General features: G+C 42.5%; 1 protein-coding gene across 1 annotated transcript in view; it reads right to left on the reverse strand.

Moving 5' to 3' along the window:
* tprg1 (tumor protein p63 regulated 1) overlaps nt 1-16,241 on the reverse strand; it is a 65,563-nt gene extending 49,322 nt beyond the window's left edge. The window contains exons 1-3 of the mRNA XM_071342276.1: nt 16,119-16,241; nt 15,034-15,317; nt 12,046-12,137 (exon numbers count right to left, since the gene is read on the reverse strand). Coding sequence (XP_071198377.1) covers nt 12,046-12,137; nt 15,034-15,297 — 356 coding nt within the window. The 5' untranslated portion in view covers nt 15,298-15,317; nt 16,119-16,241. The remainder of the gene's footprint in view (nt 1-12,045; nt 12,138-15,033; nt 15,318-16,118) is intronic.
* Between the last annotated feature and the right edge of the window lie 9,345 nt (nt 16,242-25,586).

A 25,586-nucleotide genomic window follows, 5' to 3' on the forward strand; every position in this document is an offset into this window, starting at 1 on the left:
CTCCCGGTCGCGGCCGGCGGCGTCCGAGGAGCTCAGTGACTTTCAACGTGGCACAGTCATAGGATGCCACCTTTCCAACAAGTCAGTTCGGATACAGAAGGTGTAAACAGTACAATGAAATGGTTACTTGCATAGTGGAGTCTTTTGTTTAGACATTTAGCTAGCTAGCTAAACAAGGAACCATAAATTAGTCCCAACTCATACTAACATGCAGGAATCTTCAGTTAGCGAAAGCTAACCAACTAGGTTGAATGTTAGCTAGCCTCTCCTGTGAAGTCGTGACGTGTGACATACGCCTAGCTTCTTGAAACAAGTCACAAATATTTGTGGGGGAAAAAGTAGAGATTGTCCCATCTTTGAAGAATCCCTGTGCTCTACAGTAGCTTCTTGAGATGGATGAAACTCAATCTGTAGTCACCTTATACGACATCTTCAACCGAAAGACCGTAAACCTTAAGGGGAACTCATAAGCTGTAGTCACCTTATACGACATCTTCAACAGAAAGACCGTAAACCTTATGGGGAACTCATAAGCTGTAGTCACCTTATACGACATCTTCAACAGAAAGACCGTAAACCTTATGGGGAACTCATAAGCTGTAGTCACCTTATACGACATCTTCAACAGAAAGACCGTAAACCTTATGGGGAACTCATAAGCTGTAGTCACCTTATACGACATCTTCAACAGAAAGACCGTAAACCTTATGGGGAACTCATAAGCTGCAGTCACCTTATACGACATCTTCAACAGAAAGACCGTAAACCTTATGGGGAACTCATAAGCTGCAGTCACCTTATACGACATCTTCAACAGAAAGACCGTAAACCTTATGGGGAACTCATAAGCTGCAGTCACCTTATACGACATCTTCAACAGAAAGACCGTAAACCTTATGGGGAACTCATAAGCTGTAGTCACCTTATACGACATCTTCAACAGAAAGACCGTAAACCTTATGGGGAACTCATAAGCTGTAGTCACCTTATACGACATCTTCAACAGAAAGACCGTAAACCTTATGGGGAACTCATAAGCTGTAGTCACCTTATACGACATCTTCAACAGAAAGACCGTAAACCTTAAAGGGAACTCATAAGCTGTAGTCACCTTATACGACATCTTCAACAGAAAGACCGTAAACCTTATGGGGAACTCATAAGCTGTAGTCACCTTATACGACATCTTCAACAGAAAGACCGTAAACCTTAAGGGGAACTCATAAGCTGTAGTCACCTTATACGACATCTTCAACAGAAAGACCGTAAACCTTATGGGGAACTCATAAGCTGCAGTCACCTTATACGACATCTTCAACAGAAAGACCGTAAACCTTATGGGGAACTCATAAGCTGCAGTCACCTTATACGACATCTTCAACAGAAAGACCGTAAACCTTATGGGGAACTCATAAGCTGTAGTCACCTTATACGACATCTTCAACAGAAAGACCGTAAACCTTATGGGGAACTCATAAGCTGTAGTCACCTTATACGACATCTTCAACAGAAAGACCGTAAACCTTATGGGGAACTCATAAGCTGTAGTCACCTTATACGACATCTTCAACAGAAAGACCGTAAACCTTAAGGGGAACTCATAAGCTGCAGTCACCTTATACGACATCTTCAACAGAAAGACCGTAAACCTTATGGGGAACTCATAAGCTGTAGTCACCTTATACGACATCTTCAACAGAAAGACCGTAAACCTTAAGGGGAACTCATAAGCTGCAGTCACCTTATACGACATCTTCAACAGAAAGACCGTAAACCTTATGGGGAACTCATAAGCTGCAGTCACCTTATACGACATCTTCAACAGAAAGACCGTAAACCTTATGGGGAACTCATAAGCTGTAGTCACCTTATACGACATCTTCAACAGAAAGACCGTAAACCTTATGGGGAACTCATAAGCTGTAGTCACCTTATACGACATCTTCAACAGAAAGACCGTAAACCTTATGGGGAACTCATAAGCTGTAGTCACCTTATACGACATCTTCAACAGAAAGACCGTAAACCTTATGGGGAACTCATAAGCTGTAGTCACCTTATACGACATCTTCAACAGAAAGACCGTAAACCTTATGGGGAACTCATAAGCTGTAGTCACCTTATACGACATCTTCAACAGAAAGACCGTAAACCTTATGGGGAACTCATAAGCTGTAGTCACCTTATACGACATCTTCAACAGAAAGACCATAAACCTTATGGGGAACTCATAAGCTGTAGTCACCTTATACGACATCTTCAACAGAAAGACCGTAAACCTTATGGGGAACTCATAAGCTGTAGTCACCTTATACGACATCTTCAACAGAAAGACCGTAAATCTTATGGGGAACTCATAAGCTGTAGTCACCTTATACGACATCTTCAACAGAAAGACCGTAAACCTTATGGGGAACTCATAAGCTGTAGTCACCTTATACGACATCTTCAACAGAAAGACCGTAAACCTTATGGGGAACTCATAAGCTGTAGTCACCTTATACGACATCTTCAACAGAAAGACCGTAAACCTTAAGGGGAACTCATAAGCTGTAGTCACCTTATACGACATCTTCAACAGAAAGACCGTAAACCTTAAGGGGAACTCATAAGCTGTAGTCACCTTATACGACATCTTCAACAGAAAGACCGTAAACCTTATGGGGAACTCATAAGCTGTAGTCACCTTATACGACATCTTCAACAGAAAGACCGTAAACCTTATGGGGAACTCATAAGCTGTAGTCACCTTATACGACATCTTCAACAGAAAGACCGTAAACCTTAAGGGGAACTCATAAGCTGTAGTCACCTTATACGACATCTTCAACAGAAAGACCGTAAACCTTAAGGGGAACTCATAAGCTGTAGTCACCTTATACGACATCTTCAACAGAAAGACCGTAAACCTTATGGGGAACTCATAAGCTGTAGTCACCTTATATGACATCTTCAACAGAAAGACCGTAAACCTTATGGGGAACTCATAAGCTGTAGTCACCTTATACGACATCTTCAGCAGAAAGACCGTAAACCTTAAGGGGAACTCATAAGCTGTAGTCACCTTATACGACATCTTCAACAGAAAGACCGTAAACCTTATGGGGAACTCATAAGCTGTAGTCACCTTATACGACATCTTCAACAGAAAGACCGTAAACCTTATGGGGAACTCATAAGCTGTAGTCACCTTATACGACATCTTCAACAGAAAGACCGTAAACCTTAAGGGGAACTCATAAGCTGTAGTCACCTTATACGACATCTTCAACAGAAAGACCGTAAACCTTATGGGGAACTCATAAGCTGTAGTCACCTTATACGACATCTTCAACAGAAAGACCGTAAACCTTATGGGGAACTCATAAGCTGCAGTCACCTTATACGACATCTTCAACAGAAAGACCGTAAACCTTATGGGGAACTCATAAGCTGCAGTCACCTTATACGACATCTTCAACAGAAAGACCGTAAACCTTATGGGGAACTCATAAGCTGCAGTCACCTTATACGACATCTTCAACAGAAAGACCGTAAACCTTATGGGGAACTCATAAGCTGTAGTCACCTTATACGACATCTTCAACAGAAAGACCGTAAACCTTAAGGGGAACTCATAAGCTGTAGTCACCTTATACGACATCTTCAACAGAAAGACCGTAAACCTTAAGGGGAACTCATAAGCTGTAGTCACCTTATACGACATCTTCAACAGAAAGACCGTAAACCTTATGGGGAACTCATAAGCTGTAGTCACCTTATACGACATCTTCAACAGAAAGACCGTAAACCTTATGGGGAACTCATAAGCTGCAGTCACCTTATACGACATCTTCAACAGAAAGACCGTAAACCTTATGGGGAACTCATAAGCTGCAGTCACCTTATACGACATCTTCAACAGAAAGACCGTAAACCTTATGGGGAACTCATAAGCTGCAGTCACCTTATACGACATCTTCAACAGAAAGACCGTAAACCTTATGGGGAACTCATAAGCTGTAGTCACCTTATACGACATCTTCAACAGAAAGACCGTAAACCTTATGGGGAACTCATAAGCTGTAGTCACCTTATACGACATCTTCAACAGAAAGACCGTAAACCTTATGGGGAACTCATAAGCTGCAGTCACCTTATACGACATCTTCAACAGAAAGACCGTAAACCTTATGGGGAACTCATAAGCTGTAGTCACCTTATACGACATCTTCAACAGAAAGACCGTAAACCTTATGGGGAACTCATAAGCTGCAGTCACCTTATACGACATCTTCAACAGAAAGACCGTAAACCTTATGGGGAACTCATAAGCTGTAGTCACCTTATACGACATCTTCAACAGAAAGACCGTAAACCTTATGGGGAACTCATAAGCTGCAGTCACCTTATACGACATCTTCAACAGAAAGACCGTAAACCTTATGGGGAACTCATAAGCTGTAGTCACCTTATACGACATCTTCAACAGAAAGACCGTAAACCTTAAGGGGAACTCATAAGCTGTAGTCACCTTATACGACATCTTCAACAGAAAGACCGTAAACCTTATGGGGAACTCATAAGCTGCAGTCACCTTATACGACATCTTCAACAGAAAGACCGTAAACCTTATGGGGAACTCATAAGCTGCAGTCACCTTATACGACATCTTCAACAGAAAGACCGTAAACCTTATGGGGAACTCATAAGCTGCAGTCACCTTATACGACATCTTCAACAGAAAGACCGTAAACCTTATGGGGAACTCATAAGCTGCAGTCACCTTATACGACATCTTCAACAGAAAGACCGTAAACCTTATGGGGAACTCATAAGCTGTAGTCACCTTATACGACATCTTCAACAGAAAGACCGTAAACCTTATGGGGAACTCATAAGCTGTAGTCACCTTATACGACATCTTCAACAGAAAGACTGTAAACCTTAAGGGGAACTCATAAGCTGTAGTCACCTTATACGACATCTTCAACAGAAAGACCGTAAACCTTATGGGGAACTCATAAGCTGCAGTCACCTTATACGACATCTTCAACAGAAAGACCGTAAACCTTATGGGGAACTCATAAGCTGTAGTCACCTTATACGACATCTTCAACAGAAAGACCGTAAACCTTATGGGGAACTCATAAGCTGCAGTCACCTTATACGACATCTTCAACAGAAAGACCGTAAACCTTATGGGGAACTCATAAGCTGTAGTCACCTTATACGACATCTTCAACAGAAAGACCGTAAACCTTATGGGGAACTCATAAGCTGCAGTCACCTTATACGACATCTTCAACAGAAAGACCGTAAACCTTATGGGGAACTCATAAGCTGTAGTCACCTTATACGACATCTTCAACAGAAAGACCGTAAACCTTAAGGGGAACTCATAAGCTGTAGTCACCTTATACGACATCTTCAACAGAAAGACCGTAAACCTTATGGGGAACTCATAAGCTGTAGTCACCTTATACGACATCTTCAACAGAAAGACTGTAAACCTTAAGGGGAACTCATAAGCTGTAGTCACCTTATACGACATCTTCAACAGAAAGACCGTAAACCTTATGGGGAACTCATAAGCTGCAGTCACCTTATACGACATCTTCAACAGAAAGACCGTAAACCTTATGGGGAACTCATAAGCTGTAGTCACCTTATACGACATCTTCAACAGAAAGACCGTAAACCTTATGGGGAACTCATAAGCTGTAGTCACCTTATACGACATCTTCAACAGAAAGACCGTAAACCTTATGGGGAACTCATAAGCTGTAGTCACCTTATACGACATCTTCAACAGAAAGACCGTAAACCTTATGGGGAACTCATAAGCTGTAGTCACCTTATACGACATCTTCAACAGAAAGACCGTAAACCTTATGGGGAACTCATAAGCTGCAGTCACCTTATACGACATCTTCAACAGAAAGACCGTAAACCTTATGGGGAACTCATAAGCTGCAGTCACCTTATACGACATCTTCAACAGAAAGACCGTAAACCTTATGGGGAACTCATAAGCTGTAGTCACCTTATACGACATCTTCAACAGAAAGACCGTAAACCTTATGGGGAACTCATAAGCTGCAGTCACCTTATACGACATCTTCAACAGAAAGACCGTAAACCTTATGGGGAACTCATAAGCTGTAGTCACCTTATACGACATCTTCAACAGAAAGACCGTAAACCTTATGGGGAACTCATAAGCTGCAGTCACCTTATACGACATCTTCAACAGAAAGACCGTAAACCTTATGGGGAACTCATAAGCTGTAGTCACCTTATACGACATCTTCAACAGAAAGACCGTAAACCTTATGGGGAACTCATAAGCTGTAGTCACCTTATACGACATCTTCAACAGAAAGACCGTAAACCTTATGGGGAACTCATAAGCTGTAGTCACCTTATACGACATCTTCAACAGAAAGACCGTAAACCTTATGGGGAACTCATAAGCTGTAGTCACCTTATACGACATCTTCAACAGAAAGACCGTAAACCTTATGGGGAACTCATAAGCTGTAGTCACCTTATACGACATCTTCAACAGAAAGACCGTAAACCTTATGGGGAACTCATAAGCTGTAGTCACCTTATACGACATCTTCAACAGAAAGACCGTAAACCTTATGGGGAACTCATAAGCTGTAGTCACCTTATACGACATCTTCAACAGAAAGACCGTAAACCTTATGGGGAACTCATAAGCTGTAGTCACCTTATACGACATCTTCAACAGAAAGACCGTAAACCTTATGGGGAACTCATAAGCTGTAGTCACCTTATACGACATCTTCAACAGAAAGACCGTAAACCTTAAGGGGAACTCATAAGCTGTAGTCACCTTATACGACATCTTCAACAGAAAGACCGTAAACCTTAAGGGGAACTCATAACTGCCACTAAGTACTGCTGTATCTAACGAACACTTTCCTTTGTTACAAGAAGTCCACACACAGACACACACAAGTACCAAACATAGAACTGCAGAGCCATTGTAGAACTTTACACCGTGAAGGACAAGATATATAATTTATTTCACACGGCTAAGGCTTTTAAATGTTTTCCTGAAAGAGCATGGTGCCCAACCGGGCTGCCTGATAGGCTCTGACAGATGTTAGTGCTGCTGGGTAAATGTCACCACATCTCACTGAAATCACTTCCTGAATGTTCATTTACTGAACATGTTGTAACAATTGACTGACTTGAAATTGTAACATACAGTTGAGTATCATACTCACTCAGCATTGCAGTAAGAACCACAACTGTTAGAAGAGTTTCCAGCCGTCAAAATATACTCTCTCACAATTCTCTGCATTGTAATTAAAAGCAGACTCGTACATTTCCTCAATGAAAACAATGTACTGAGCAAATGTCAAATTGGCTTTTTACCAAATTACCGTACGACAGACCACCTATTCACTCTGCACACCCTAGTTGACAAACAAACAAATCAAAACAAAAGCAAAGTCTTCCCATGCTTTGTTGATTTCAAAAAAGCTTGGCTCAATTTGGCTTGAGGGCCTGCTATACAAATTGATGGAAAGCGGTGTTGGGGGAAAACATATAACATTATAAAATCCATACAAACAACAAGTGAGCGGTTACAATTGTCCAAAAAAACACACACATTTCTATCCACAGGGCCGTGGGGTGAGACAGGGATGCAGCTTAAGCCCCACCCTCTTCAACATATATATCACGAATTGGCGAGGGCACTAGAACAGTCTGCAGCACCCGGCCTCACCCCACTAGTCAAATGTCTACTGTTTGCTGATGATCTGGTGCTTTTGTCCCCAACCAAGGAGGGCCTACAGCAGCACCTAGATCTTCTGCACAGATTCTGCCAGACCTGGGGCCCTGACAGACCTGGGGCCCTGACAGACCTGGGGCCCTGACAGACCTGGGGCCCTGACAGACCTGGGGCCCTGACAGACCTGGGGCCCTGACAGTAAATCTCAGTCAGACAAAAATAATGGCGTTCAAAAAAGGTCCAGTCGCCAGCACCACAAATACAAATTCCATCTAGACACCGTTGCCCGAGAGCACACAAAAAACGATACATACCTCGGACTGAACATCAGCGCTAAAGGTAACTTCCACAAAGCTGTGAACGATCTGAGAGACGAGGCAAGAAGGGCCTTGTATGCCATCAAAAGGAACATAATATTTTACATGCCAATTAGGATCTGGCTAAAATACTTGAATCAGTTATAGAACTCAATGCTCTTTATGGTTGTGAGGTCTGGGGTCCACTCACCAACCAAGAATTCACAAAATTGGAAAAACACCAAAACACGCTGAGAAAAACCAGGTACTATATTCAATTTACACCAGGCTGAGAACAACCAGGTACTATAATCAATTTACACCAGGCTGAGAACAACCAGGTACTATAATCAATTTACACCAGGCTGAGAACGACCAGGTACTATAATCAATTTACACCAGGCTGAGAACGACCAGGTACTATAATCAATTTACACCAGGCTGAGAACAACCAGGTACTATATATCAGCTGAGAACAACCAGGTACTATATATCAGCTGAGAATGACCAGGTACTATATATATCAGCTGACAACAACCATGTACTATAATCAATTTACACCAGAATGAGAATGACCAGGTACTATATGTCAGCTGAGAACAATCAGGTACTATAATCAATTTACAACAGGCTGAGAACAACCAGGTACTATAATCAATTTACAACAGGCTGAGAACGACCAGGTACTATATATCAGCTGAGAACAAACATGTACTATATATCAGCTGAGAACAACCAGGTACTATATATCAGCTGAGAACAAACATGTACTATATATCAGCTGAGAACAACCAGGTACTATATATCAGCTGAGAACGACCAGGTACTATATATCAGCTGAGAACAACCAGGTACTATAATCAATTTACAACAGGCTGAGAACAACCAGGTACTATAATCAATTTACAACAGGCTGAGAACGAGCAGGTACTATATATCATCTGAGAATGACCAGGTGCTATATATCAGCTGAGAACAACCATGTACTATATATCAGCTGAGAACAACCAGGTACTATATATCAGCTGAGAACGACCAGGTACTATATATCAGCTGAGAACAACCAGGTACTATAATCAATTTACAACAGATTGAGAACGACCAGGTACTATATATCAGCGGAGAACAACCAGGTACTATATATCAGCTGAGAACGACCAGGTACTATATATCAGCTGAGAACAACCAGGTACTATATATCAGCTGATAACAACCAGGTACTATATATCAGCTGATAACAACCAGGTACTATATATCAGCTGAGAACAACCAGGTACTATATATCACCTGATAACAACCAGGTACTATATATCAGCTGATAACAACCAGGTACTATATATCAGCTGAGAACGACCAGGTAATATATATCAGCTGAGAACGACCAGGTACTATATATCAGCTGAGAAAAACCAGGTACTATATATCAGCTGAGAATGACCAGGTACTATATATCAGCTAAGAATGACCAGGTACTGTATATCAGCTGAGAACTGCCAGGTAATATATATCAGCTGAGAACAACCAGGTACTATATATCAGCTGAGAACAACCAGGTACTATATATCAGCTGAGAACAACCAGGTACTATAATCAATTTACACCAGGCTGAGAACAACCAGGTACTATAATCAATTTACACCAGGCTGAGAACGACCAGGTACTATAATCAATTTACACCAGGCTGAGAACGACCAGGTACTATAATCAATTTACACCAGGCTGAGAACAACCAGGTACTATATATCAGCTGAGAACAACCAGGTATTATATATCAGCTGAGAATGACCAGGTACTATATATATCAGCTGACAACAACCATGTACTATAATCAATTTACACCAGAATGAGAATGACCAGGTACTATATGTCAGCTGAGAACAATCAGGTACTATAATCAATTTACAACAGGCTGAGAACAACCAGGTACTATAATCAATTTACAACAGGCTGAGAACGACCAGGTACTATATATCAGCTGAGAACAAACATGTACTATATATCAGCTGAGAACAACCAGGTACTATAATCAATTTACAACAGGCTGAGAACAACCAGGTACTATAATCAATTTACAACAGGCTGAGAACGAGCAGGTACTATATATCAGCTGAGAATGACCAGGTACTATATATCAGCTGAGAACAACCATGTACTATATATCAGCTGAGAACAACCAGGTACTATATATCAGCTGAGAACGACCAGGTACTATATATCAGCTGAGAACAACCAGGTACTATAATCAATTTACAACAGATTGAGAACGACCAGGTACTATATATCAGCGGAGAACAACCAGGTACTATATATCAGCTGAGAACGACCAGGTACTATATATCAGCTGAGAACAACCAGGTACTATATATCAGCTGATAACAACCAGGTACTATATATCAGCTGAGAACAACCAGGTACTATATATCACCTGATAACAACCAGGTACTATATATCAGCTGATAACAACCAGGTACTATATATCAGCTGAGAACGACCAGGTAATATATATCAGCTGAGAACGACCAGGTACTATATATCAGCTGAGAAAAACCAGGTACTATATATCAGCTGAGAATGACCAGGTACTATATATCAGCTAAGAATGACCAGGTACTGTATATCAGCTGAGAACTGCCAGGTAATATATATCAGCTGAGAACAACCAGGTACTATATATCAGCTGAGAACAACCAGGTACTATATATCAGCTGAGAACCAGGTACTATAATCAATTTACACCAGGCTGAGAACAACCAGGTACTATAATCAATTTACACCAGGCTGAGAACGACCAGGTACTATAATCAATTTACACCAGGCTGAGAACAACCAGGTACTATATATCAGCTGAGAACAACCAGGTACTATATATCAGCTGAGAATGACCAGGTACTATATATATCAGCTGACAACAACCATGTACTATAATCAATTTACACCAGAATGAGAATGACCAGGTACTATATGTCAGCTGAGAACAATCAGGTACTATAATCAATTTACAACAGGCTGAGAACAACCAGGTACTATAATCAATTTACAACAGGCTGAGAACGACCAGGTACTATATATCAGCTGAGAATGACCAGGTACTATATATCAGCTGAGAACAACCATGTACTATATATCAGCTGAGAACAACCAGGTACTATATATCAGCTGAGAACGACCAGGTACTATATATCAGCTGAGAACGACCAGGTACTATATATCAGCTGAGAAAAACCAGGTACTATATATCAGCTGAGAATGACCAGGTACTATATATCAGCTAAGAATGACCAGGTACTGTATATCAGCTGAGAACTGCCAGGTAATATATATCAGCTGAGAACAACCAGGTAATATATATCAGCTGAGAACAACCAGGTACTATATATCAGCTGAGAACAACCAGGTACTATATATCAGCTGAGAACAACCAGGTACTATATATCAGCTGAGAACAACCAGGTACTATATATCAGCTGATAACAACCAGGTACTATATATCAGCTGAGAACAACCAGGTACTATATATCAGCTGAGAATGGCAAGGTACTATATATCAGCTGATAACAACCAGGTACTATATATCAGCTGAGAACAACCAGGTACTATATATCAGCTGAGAACAACCAGGTACTATATATCAGCTGAGAACAGCAGGTACTATATATCAGCTGAGAACAACCAGGTACTATATATCAGCTGAGAACAACCAGGTACTATATATCAGCTGAGAACAGCAGGTACTATATATCAGCTGAGAACAACCAGGTACTATATATCAGCTGAGAACAACCAGGTACTATATATCAGTAGGGGTTTTCAATTACACTGTTGACGGGACAGGTAATATCGCTGGACATCATTATAACTGGTTCTAACAGAAATACTGTTGTTTTGCAACCTCCTGTTAAATGATTTCTTCTGCTCATCCAGCAGGCCTAGCATGGCTATGGAAGACCAGGACATAGTAGGTTAGAGACATATGAATATGAACGGCAATAAACTCACTCAGCCATCAGCCAGACACCATGAACATCGCCATCCTCATCCTGATTGACCAGAGCCTTGATGTCCTCGAGGGCTTGGTCCATGGTCCCTGGCTAAACAGAAACAAAGAACAAACGCGTGGTCAAAGATTATTCCACCTTAAATGGGACAGTTATTAGATGTAGAAGCACAAACGGTTTAAATGTCTCGTAATAAGAACAAAAGGGTTTTGCTGTGTTTTCTCTGCAGTCCAGCAGTATGACTGCCCCTCCACATTGACTCTGTACTGGTACCCCCTGTATATAGCCTCCACATTGACTCTGTACCGTAACACCCTGTATATAGCCTCCACATTGACTCTGTACCGGTACCCCCTGTATATAGCCTCCACATTGACTCTGTACCGTAATACCCTGTATATAGCCCCCACACTGACTCTGTACCGGTACCCCCTGTATATAGCCTCCACATTGACTCTGTACCGGTACACCCTGTATATAGCCTCCACATTGACTCTGTACCGGTACCCCCTGTATATAGCCTCCACATTGACTCTGTACCGGTACCCCCTGTATATAGCCTCCACATTGACTCTGTATCGGTACCCCCTGTATATAGCCTCCACATTGACTCTGTACCGTAACACCCTGTATATAGCCTCCACATTGACTCTGTACCGTAACACCCTGTATATAGCCTCCACATTGACTCTGTACCGTAATACCCTGTATATAGCCCCCACACTGACTCTGTACCAGTACCCCCTGTATATAGCCTCCACATTGACTCTGTACCGGTACACCCTGTATATAGCCTCCACATTGACTCTGTACCGGAACCTCCTGTATATAGTCTCCAAATTGACTCTGTACCAGTACCCCCTGTATATAGCCTCCACATTGACTCTGTACCGGTACACCCTGTATATAGCCTCCACATTGACTCTGTACCGGTACCCCCTGTATATAGCCTCCACATTGACTCTGTACCGTAATACCCTGTATATAGCCCCCACACTGACTCTGTACCAGTACCCCCTGTATATAGCCTCCACATTGACTCTGTACCGGTACACCCTGTATATAGCCTCCACATTGACTCTGTACCGGTACCCCCTGTATATAGCCTCCACATTGACTCTGTACCGGTACCCCCTGTATATAGCCTCCACATTGACTCTGTATCGGTACCCCCTGTATATAGCCTCCACATTGACTCTGTACCGTAACACCCTGTATATAGCCTCCACATTGACTCTGTACCGTAACACCCTGTATATAGCCTCCACATTGACTCTGTACCGTAATACCCTGTATATAGCCCCCACACTGACTCTGTACCAGTACCCCCTGTATATAGCCTCCACATTTGACTCTGTACCGGTACCCCCTGTATATAGCCTCCACATTGACTCTGTACCGGTACTCCCTGTATATAGCCTCCACATTGACACTGTACCGGTACTCCCTGTATATAGCCTCCACATTGACTCTGTACCGGAACCTCCTGTATATAGTCTCCAAATTGACTCTGTACCAGTACCCCCTGTATATAGCCTCCACATTGACTCTGTACCGGTACCCCCTGTATATAGCCTCCACATTGACTCTGTACCGGTACCCCCTGTATATAGCCTCCACATTGACTCTGTATCGGTACCCCCTGTATATAGCCTCCACATTGACTCTGTACCGGTACCCCCTGTATATAGCCTCCACATTGACTCTGTACCGGTACCCCCTGTATATAGCCTCCACATTGACTCTGTACCGTAACACCCTGTATATAGCCTCCACATTGACTCTGTACCGTAACACCCTGTATATAGCCTCCACATTGACTCTGTACCGTAACACCCTGTATATAGCCTCCACATTGACTCTGTACCGTAACACCCTGTATATAGCCTCCACATTGACTCTGTACCGTAACACCCTGTATATAGCCTCCACATTGACTCTGTACCGTAACACCCTGTATATAGCCTCCACATTGACTCTGTACCGTAACACCCTGTATATAGCCTCCACATTGACTCTGTACCGTAACACCATGTATATAGCCTCGCTATTGTTATTTTACTGCTGCTCTTTAATTATTTGTTACTGTTATTTTTTACTCATCACTTATTTGTTCTTAAAACTGCATTGCTGGTTAAGGGGCCTGTAGGTAAGCATTTCACTGTGAAGTCTACACCTGTTGTATTCGGCGCATGTGACAAATAACATTTGATTTGATTTAGTCCTGTCCAGACCTGGCCTCAACAGGTAATAACACTTGGCCCCACACAATGTTTCGACGTGGGCTCCCGAGTGGCGCAGCGGTCTAAGGCACTACATCTCAGTGCTAGAGGCGTCACTACAGACCCTGGTTCGATTCCAAGCTGTATCACAACCGGCCGTGATTGGGAGTCCCATAGGTCGACACACAATTGGCCCAACGTCGTCTGGGTCTGGCAACGTCGTCTGGTGTTCATGCTAACGTCCCCAATGGCACCCTATTCCCTATATAGCGCACTACTTTTGACCAGGACCTATAGAGCACTGGTCCACTATAGTGGTGCTATTTGGGACGCACACAATACGTGGACACGTCAGTTTATAACAACTCAGATATGAATGTGATTAGTTTAGGAGTGTCTGGCTGGCCTGGCAGCTAATTAAGCACTCGTATATTTACTGTAGGTGTGGACACATGGAGCCGGGTTGAGGGGGGGGGGGGGGGGCGTTAAATCTGTTCACATTGTCTTGAGACAAGTTACATTTCATGAATCTGTGCAGTGGAACCATGTTCCACATTAAATTGGATTAATTGAATTTACGAAAACATAATATTGTTTTACTTCATTATGTTGAGGACAATAGTAATTTGTAACCGTTCTGATTCAGTATCTACTCTAGATATAGTCACAGTAAGGTTGATTTGCATGTAACAACAGGGCACTGTGTACAGATAGGCTTCCGGTTTGTTCTATAATGACGCCCGTGTTCAAGTCATTATTAAGCCTACCCTCAAGACGAAGAACCGCTTCAGTTTAAACTGCTCCAGTGTTGAGGTCCATCGATTCCCTTGCGCCCCAGCATCAGGTGTAGGGCCAACAAGGCCTTCGTCCTCTGTCCCTGGGTGTTCACTGTCCAGGGCTTGGAGGTGTGTCTTTTCTAAAGCAGGGGGATGATAGGAGGTGTGGCTGGGGTCCAGGTGAGAGGATGAGATCCCTGATTCTGGTTCTATCAGCTCCACAGGCTTCAATGTGACCGTTTTACCCTCAGACATGGTGATGTCCTGTGTATGACCTGAACAAAATAACATAACAGTCCACAATTATTAGCACCTTTGATAAAGATGAGCAATAAAAAAATAAATACTGAACTATATTGTATATACATTTTTCTTTGGGGGGTTATAAAAATATATTTTTAAATATATCTGAAAAAGATAAGGAACAAATGTATTGGCACCCGTGTTTTCAATACCTCACCTTGCGAGGATGATGTAATAATGTTTTATGAGATGGGATCTGACACTATGCATCTGTATCTGTTATTATGATACATTCTAGTTTTTGGTCCTCTTTATCAAGGGTGCCAATAATTCTGGACCTGACTGTACATCTTATTTTACAGTCTTACCCACAACGGACAGACAAATGGCACCCTTTTCCCGTTATAGTGCACTAGTTTTGATCAGCCCCCATAGAGTTCGGGCTAAAAGTAGTGCACTGTTAGGAATAGGGTATGACTTGGGACATAAAATTTATCTTGCACAAATGTAAGCTACATTGGTTGTCATGTTTAGACAGTTGGTAATTCATGTTTGACAGCTTTAATCACTGATTAAAGCTGGATTCAATCCACATTTATTGTGCATCCGTCAAGTAGACTACACATACTACGATTCGGGTCCTAATTTATCAAAAGTAGGCTATTGCACTTTAGGGCAGGAAGTGTTTCTGAGGAAAAAAATAGTATTTTTCACGAAGAACATTACGCACCAAGCAATCTGACATTACACTTTTTTGTTACGCTGTAGACATTAAACTTCCTACTTACAAACATATTCGGATAGTATAATTAGCAGTAGGAGGCTATACTTACTAGTAGTTCGTGGACGTGAGTGAAAGATGCGCAACGGCAGCAGGTGTCGTTTCCTTGTTCCTTATGTGATTATAATGGGCGGGCCGCGGTTACGCACACGGAAACAAAACACTTGTTTGCTTACTTTGACAGGTAGCTCTGGTCCTGGGCGTTCCGTTCACTGGACCAGTAGCAGGAAGGAACGCGCTTAACGCTCTGGAACAAGAGCGGTAGCATAAAATAATAAATTAACCAGTTTTACCTAAACATAATGGTGTCTTTATGTAAATGCCTTGCCTGATTTGTTTAAGAAGGATGCGTAGCTTAGGCTATGTAGGCCAACTAGTCCACAGTCAGCTATATTTGACATCAATTCAATGTAATTCAATTACATTTCTATTTTTTAAAAAAATTGTCACATTTAGTGCGTATTCCACTCATACATTGTGGTTGCAGGGCCTAGTTTATAGCTCCTCACACCAGAACAAACATGTTGTCAGAATTGTATCTAAATAGATCAAGCCAGCCTTCAAATAGGCCCACAGTCTATGAAATATGTCCATAGTGAATACCATACAATATCATTTCCTCGGCTCTATTTTACTTTCCAAAATGTAACACTGTTAGGCCTTGTGTACTGTATGGTATTACAAATGGATGAAGATTAGGTTTTAGGATAGATACCAGGCATGTTAATGAAAAGAAGAAATATGTTTTTGCTTTGGCTATTCCCCCCCCCCCCTCTCTCTTCTCCGACTTTTGTTCCCACTCTGATGTGTTTGTGACTAAAAATACCACTCGTTTTATTTCACCATGTTTGACATTGAGAGATAGACAGTAATCTATCAAACAATTTGATCAGTGGGCGGGCTGTAGGGATCTACAGGATTGTCGCAGAGTGATTTTTGGACCTCTCTCCCACAACGTATTGAATAGGCCTAGCATCATCACGCATTGAAGCGTCATTCATCCGTTCGGGGGCTAATCGTTACCGACATGCCGTGAGACTAAGGCCACTAATTCCTCTTTCTGTAATTCTTTTAAGACTCTATTCATTCTGTAAAAAAAAAAAGGCTTGAAGTTTAAAACCAAATCTAGCTATAATCCTGAAGAAGCACCAAAGCCGTGTTGACAAGCAGCCGTTCTATAAAAGGCGGTCTGTCCTGCGGAGTATCTTATTTAGCTACACCCACACACACGCCAGGTCTACGTTTCCTGTCAGAATAAAGTCTTTAGTGTTATAACTATAGCAGAATCCCTTGGAGCCGTAAGACCAGGAACTAACCATCGGATTGATGTCATTGCCTCGCATTCATCTCTGTACTGTTTTTGTTACGTGTTAATAATATCATTTTATTTACACATAGAGTAAAGTATTTAGTGTTCACTACAGTACAGTATAGCAGAATGGGAGGGATATGTAACCTGAAAATGAGCTGCTATTGGCAGAGAGGTTTGGAACTCTTTGTTATTGGTCTATTAACTTGTGGCCTGCTGGAGGTCATTTTGCAGGGCTCTGGCAGTGCTCCTCCTTGCACAAAGGCGGAGGTAGCGGTCCTGCTGCTGGGTTGTTGCCCTCCTACGGCCTCCTCCACGTCTCCTGATGTACTGGCCTGTCTCCTGGTAGCGCCTCCATGCTCTGGACACTACGCTGACAGACACAGCAAACCTTCTTGCCACAGCTCGCATTGATGTGCCATCCTGGATGAGCTGCACTACCTGAGCCACTTGTGTGGGTTGTAGACTCCGTCTCATGCTACCACTAGAGTGAAAGCACCGCCAGCATTCAAAAGTGACCAAAACATCAGCCAGGAAGCATAGGAACTGAGAAGTGGTCTGTGGTCACCACCTGCAGAACCACTCCTTTATTGGGGGTGTCTTGCTAATTGCCTATAATTTCCACCTTTTGTCTATTCCATTTGCACAACAGCATGTGAAATGTATTGTCAATCAGTGTTGCTTCCTAAGTGGACAGTTTGATTTCACAGAAGTGTGATTGACTTGGAGTTACATTGTGTTGTTTAAGTGTTCCCTTTATTTTTTTGAGCAGTGTATAATTATCTTGGAATTTTAATCGATGACGGCCTCTCTTTTAAATTGCATATTCAACAACTTACAATTTTTTTTAAGATGAAGTTGGGATTTTATTTCAGGAATAAGGCCTGTTTCTCTTTTGAAGCCAGAAGGAGGCTAGTATCAGCTACATTTATGCCTTTACTAGACTATGGGGATATTTTATATATGAATGCTTCCGTTCAGTGTTTCAGATCAATTGACACCCTTTACCATGGAGCATTGAGATGTATTTTAAACTGCAAAACCCCTTACGCACCACTGCACTTTGTATACCAGGGTTGGCTGGTGTAACGGGTGTCGTCGTCGGATGAAGAGTAATCGGACCATAGCGCAGTGTGGTAAGTGTTCATGACTTTTTATTTAAACTGAACACTAAACAAAAATAACAAAGTGAATAACCGAAACCGAAACAGTCCTGTCAGGTGCAGAACACTAAACAGAAAACATCTACCCACAAAACATAGGTGGGGAAAAGCTACCTAAGTATGGTTCCCAATCAGAGACAACGATAGTCAGCTGTCCCTGATTGAGAACCATACCCGGCCAAAACATAGAAATACAAAACATAGAAAAGGGAACATAGAATGCCCACCCAAATCACACCCTGACCAAACCAAAAATAGAGACATAAAAAGCTCTCTACGGTCAGGGCGTGACAGTTGGCCTTCTCTAGTCACTCATAGACTCAGTCACTGGTATACTTTTATTTACAAAGCCATTTGGGGTTTACTACCATTTTATTTGGCCGTTTTTATCGTTCAGAAATGTGGTGGGTACTCTCTTCGTTCGCTGGACTTTATCCTGCTAACTGTTCCAAATGTCCGAACTGAATTTGGTTTTATGTGAGCTTTTATGTACTCTGCGCCATCGTCTTGGATCGCCTTACAAAATACTTTTAAACTGGAAGAACTTGTCCCGATTGGTATTTTTAAATCACTGATGAAGGATTTTGAGGCTGATTCCCTGACCTGTCAATGTTGTTAATTTGCTGTTTTATGATTTTGTTATACTCCTGTTTTTACTAGATTACTTGTAGTTTTTCATGTTGTCTGTCTGTAATTTTTGTAATGACTTGGTGCTGCCTATCTTGGCCAGGACGCTCTTGAAAAAAGAGATTTCAAATCTCAATGAGCACTTCCTGGTTAAATAAAGGTTAAATAAAATAAATGTAAAAAATTGTTGGCTTATCAGGCTGAGCTGCTGGATGAGAAGCAACTGGACTTGAACTCTCGACCCAGATGCTAGGCAGGAGATCTGTGTGATTACATACCTAAACCTCCGTTCCTCCCGTCGTGCCGTCCAAGGCTGTAGTCGTACCATGAGCCTAACGGTGGTGGGAGAAAGGGTGCTTTGGCTTATCCAGCTTAATAACAGACAAAGAAAAGGTGGACCTCCTCAATGCCCCGGTGCCACCTCCTGGATGCCCCGGTGGCACCTCCTGGATGCCAAGGTGCCACCTCCTGGATGCCCCGGTGGCACCTCCTGGATGCCCCGGTGGCACCTCCTGGATGCCAAGGTGCCACCTCCTGGATGCCCCGGTGCCACCTCCTGGATGCCCCGGTGCCACCTCCTGGATGCCCCGGTGCCACCTCCTGGATGCCCCGGTGGCACCTCCTGGATGCCCCGGTGCCACCTCCTGGATGCCAAGGTGCCACCTCCTGGATGCCCCGGTGGCACCCAAGGAGATGTTCGAGCCCACTGTCGCCGCCGAAGTGTAACATGCACAAAGGGAGAAGGTAAAGCATTCAACTTCTGCCTGTCCGGCAGACTTGGCCCCATTGTAGCCCCTGAACCAGCTGAACCGTGAACCAGGCCAAACCTGCAGGTAAGCAGTCTTACGCTGCAGCTGCAGCAGGGATCTGCCCTTCTAACCCTCTTACGGGATGTAAGAAGAGTCGGTCAACCTAGGGCGCAGCCCTGGCAGCCGAGGAGGATAGAGTGTGACGCCTCCAGCTCTCTGCCCTACCCTCTCTCTTCGGGTTTAACCTTTGCCACTCCTTCCCCCCTCTGAGTTTTCGGAACAGTGAGGGAAGGCAGGGCTGCGTTATAAAGATAAAACCCTATTCTCTGTGCAGCAGCTGTCTTTGTGACCGTGTTTACATGAGATAATAGATGTTGAGTCCCTCTGAGTGTTGAGTCCCTCTGAGTGTTCTAAGTCCCTCTGAGTGTTCTAAGTCCCTCTGAGTGTTCTAAGTCCCTCTGAGTGTTCTAAGTCCCTCTGAGTGTTCTAAGTCCCTCCGAGTGTTCTAAGTCCCTCTGAGTGTTCTAAGTCCCTCTGAGTGTTCTAAGTCCCTCTGAGTGTTAGAGATGTACCTTTTGTTCCCTCTGAGTGCCTCCCTCAGGCTCTCCCCCCCGGCGTCTTCTCAGGTTTTCAGCCAGGGGCAGAAGTCAGCATGTCTGCTCTCCCTCCGGTCCCACTGACACACGGAGCGGGACGGCAATCTGTCTTTCGTCATCCACTGTGGCCCCTTTCCCCTTGCCTATAGCCTTTGTGCATGTTTACATCTATAATTGTGACATGTATAGTTAAGTTTGAAACGTGTCTATTTAGTGTTTAAGTGTAGCTGCCAGTGACAATAATATATATTTGAAAACAATAACTTTATGCCTACCTTTGTTGATTTTGAGCACAGACATTTAGCCTAGACAGTGTAGGATAGGCTACGGAAACTCGAGGAACTTCGTTCAAGAGAGAATAGTGTTATGTAGAAAGAACTAGACTAGCTAAATTGTTTATAAACTGCTAGGGTGTATTACCTACAACTCTCCTCACCTTCATGAGCCCAGATCACAGGAGGCAGGTACGGTGGCTCCTGAAGGACATATAAGTCAAATGTAACACACAACATTAACTAACAAGGGCTATATAGCGAACGTAACAAATACAGCCATCAGTCCTCCAGTACCCCCAACAGCCATCAGTCCTCCAGTAATCCCTACAGCCATCAGTCCTCCAGTAACCCCTACAGCCATCAGTCCTCCAGCACCCCCAACAGCCATCAGTCCTCCAGTAATCCCAACAGCCATCAGTCCTCCAGTAACCCCAACAGCCATCAGTCCTCCAGCACCCCCTACAGCCATCAGTCCTCCAGCACCCCCAACAGCCATCAGTCCTCCAGTAACCCCAACAGCCATCAGTCCTCCAGTAACCCCAACAGCCATCAGTCCTCCAGTACCCCCAACAGCCATCAGTTCTCCAGTAACCCCAACAGCCATCAGTCCTCCAGTAATCCCAATAGCCATCAGTCCTCCAGTAATCCCAATAGCCATCTGTCCTCCAGTACCCCCAACAGCCATCAGTCCTCCAGTAACCCCAACAGCCATCAGTCCTCCAGTAATCCCAATAGCCATCTGTCCTCCAGTACCCCCAACAGTCATCAGTCCTCCAGTAATCCCAACAGCCATCAGTCCTCCAGTAATCCCAATGGCCATCAGTCCTCCAGTAACCCCAACAGCCATCAGTCCTCCAGTAACCCCTACAGCCATCAGTCCTCCAGTACTCCCAACAGCCATCTTATAGAACCAGAAGCTGCTCAATTCATGTTGATTAATTAAATAATTACAACGGCAGCAATATAAAACTACAGAGATGATTATTCCATGAAAACGTTTATGAAACATCAGCCAACTTGGGTATTGATTCATAGCCTCGCGAGCCACCTGATCTCACGAGCAAACGTGAACGTTCCCTGCAGCGGTAATCGATTCACGCAGTAACATGAATGCGTGTCTTACATTGTGTTTTCTGCATGTTTCATGTAAACCGTTATACATTCGCCAGTCTATGATATAAACCGTTTAAACTTAACAAACCCCATCGACATTCCCATGATGCATCACATGACCCCATCATCCGGGGGAGAGAAGATAGCGAGGATCACGATATATCTAGACCAATCAGCACACTGCTGCCTGCACTCACAACTGGAAACTTCCCCATGTGTGTGTGTGTGTGTGTGTGTGTGTGTGTGTGTGTGTGTGTGTGTGTGTGTGTGTGTGTGTGTGTGTGTGTGTGTGTGTGCGTGCGTGCGTGCGTGCGTGCGTGCGTGCGTGCGTGCGTGCGTGCGTGCGTGTGGGCGCGGGTGCGGGTGTGCGGGTGCGCGTGTGTGTGTGGGTGCGTGCGTGCGTGCGTGGGTGCGGGTGTGTGTGTGTGTGTGTTTTTCTAACCTTATAGGCTTGAACGAGCTGAATGCGATTTAACAATCATCTCTGATATACACACTGGACAATGTACCTGCCATCTGCCATAATATCCATTCCTCAGTATTTTACTGTAAGCCTTTTTAGGAACTGTCTACGTCAAGCGCAACACTAGCATATGTGGGAAAACTATAAATCCTTTTGTTAAGCAGAGATACAGTAGGAAGTATATCTAGATAATGCATATATACACTATAAAGCGCATTCGGAAAGTATTCAGACCCCTTGACTTTCCCCACATTTTGTTACGTTACAGCCTTATTCTAAAATGGATTCAATTGTTTTTTTCCCCCTCATCAAACTGCACACAATACCCCATAATGACATCCCAATACCCCATAATGACATCACAATACCCCATAATGACATCACAATACCCCATAATGACATCACAATACCCCATAATGACATCACAATACCCCATAATGACATCACAATACCCCATAATGACAAAGCAAAAACAGTTTTTCAGACATTTTTGATAACAGAAATATTACATTTACATAAGTATTCAGACCGTTGGCAGTGATTACAGTCTTCTTGGGTATGACGCTACAAGCTTGGCACATCTGTATTTGGGGAGTTGCTTCCAGTCTTTTCTGCAGATCCTCTCAAGCTCTGTCAGGTTGGATAGGGAGTGTTGCTGCACAGCTATTTTCAGGTCTCTCCAGTGATGTTTGATTGGGTTCAAGTCCAGGTCACGGCTGGGCCAGTCAAGGACATTTAGAGACTTGTTCTGCATTGTCTTGGCTGTGTGCTTAGGGTCGTTGTCCTGTTGGAGGGTGAACCTTCGCCCCATTCTGAGGTCCAGGTGCAGGTGTGGAGGTGTGGTGAACACCCGCTCTGGAGCAGGTGTTCATCAAGGATCTTTCTGTACTTTGCTCCGTTCATCTTTCCCTCGATCCTGACTAGTCTCTCAGTCCCTACCTCTGAAAAACATCCCCACAGCATGATGCTGCCACCACCGTGCTTCACCGTAGGGATGGTGCCAGGTTTCCTGGCTTCCTGGCACCATCCCTATTCAGGCCAAAGTATTCAATCTTGGTTTCATCAGAGCAGAGAATCAGCCTCCTCTGCTATAGTCACAGACTGTCCTAATAGAGAGAACATACTTGGTGAAGTGACATGCTGAAGTCACCTATAAGCTCTACAGTTGACTTGTCAGGTCAATGGGGGAGTGTCAGCTTCATGTGTTTGGTGCCGGGTGGCAACCTTATAACATTACAACTCTAGATCACTTCTGACACATTTACAGTCCTCCATCCTACAAAAGACCAATCCGGAGTTTAGATTTGGCATTGTCACTTAAAACGGGGCTTTAAATATATCTGGAAAGACAAATGAATAAATGATCAAATTGATCCCTCTTAACATACTGTCTATGTAAATAGAACCACTTTACATCTGCTGAGAGGGAGATGGTAGTTCTTGCTTCAACCACTAGGGGTCAGTATAGTCTCAGTGTTAATGTGTGTAAAGCACAACCTGATGGACCACGGGAAGCAGAGACATGTTAAACATATTATTATGCTGATATTCAGACAGCTATTTTGCATAGTTACTGTAATTCATATCAGACTATAGTTACTGTAACTAATATCAGACTATAGTTACTGTAATTCATATCAGACTATAGTTACTGTAACTAATATCAGACTATAGTTACTGTAACTAATATCAGACTATAGTTACTGTAATTAATATCAGACTATAGTTACTGTAACTAATATCAGACTATAGTTACTGTAACTAATATCAGACTATAGTTACTGTAATTAATATCAGACTATAGTTACTGTAACTAATATCAGACTATAGTTACTGTAACTAATATCAGACTACAGTTACTGTAACTAATATCAGACTATAGTTACTGTAACTAATATCAGACTATAGTTACTGTAACTAATATCAGACTATAGTTACTGTAACTAATATCAGACTACAGTTACTGTAACTAATATCAGACTATAGTTACTGTAACTAATATCAGACTAAAGTTACTGTAACTAATATCAGACTACAGTTACTGTAACTAATATCAGACTATAGTTACTGTAATTAATATCAGACTATAGTTACTGTAACTAATATCAGACATTTACATTTACATTTAAGTCATTTAGCAGACGCTCTTATCCAGAGCGACTTACAAATTGGTGCATTCACCTTATGACATCCAGTGGAACAACCACTTTACAATAGTGCATCTAAATCTTTTAAGGGGGGGGGGGGTCAGAAGGATTACTTTATCCTATCCTAGGTATTCCTTGAAGAGGTGGGGTTTCAGGTGTCTCCGGAAGGTGGTGATTGACTACAGTTACTGTAACTAACATCAGACTATAGTTATTGTAACTAATATCAGACTATAGTTACTGTAATTAATATCAGACTACAGTTACTGTAATTAATATCAGACTATAGTTACTGTAACTAATATCAGACTATAGTTACTGTAACTAATATCAGACTATAGTTACTGTAACTAATATCAGACTAAAGTTACTGTAATTAATATCAGACTATAGTTATTGTAACTAATATCAGACTATAGTTACTGTAACTAATATCAGACTATAGTTACTGTAACTAATATCAGACTATAGTTACTGTAACTAATATCAGACTAAAGTTACTGTAACTAATATCAGACTAAAGTTACTGTAACTAATATCAGACTACAGTTACTGTAACTAATATCAGACTATAGTTACTGTAACTAATATCAGACTACAGTTACTGTAACTAACATCAGACTATAGTTACTGTAACTAATATCAGACTATAGTTACAGTAACTAATATGAGACTATAGTTACTGTAACTAATATCAGACTATAGTTACTGTAACTGATATCAGACTATAGTTACTGTAACTAATATCAGACTATAGTTACTGTAACTAATATCAGACTACAGTTACTGTAACTAATATCAGACTACAGTTACTGTAACTAATATCAGACTATAGTTACTGTAACTAATATCAGACTACATTTACTGTAACTAATATCAGACTATAGTTACTGTAACTAATATCAGACTATAGTTACTGTAACTGATATCAGATTACAGTTAGTTTAGTCCTCTGGGGCAGTTAGTTTAGTTTAGTCCTCTGGGGCAGTTAGTTTAGTCCTCTGGGGTAGTTAGTTTAGTCCTCTGGGGCAGTTAGTTTAGCCCTCTGGGGCAGTTAGTTTAGTTTAGCCCTCTGGGG

Source organism: Salvelinus alpinus, chromosome 15 (assembly GCF_045679555.1).
Source record: "Salvelinus alpinus chromosome 15, SLU_Salpinus.1, whole genome shotgun sequence".
Classification (NCBI taxonomy): domain Eukaryota; kingdom Metazoa; phylum Chordata; class Actinopteri; order Salmoniformes; family Salmonidae; genus Salvelinus; species Salvelinus alpinus.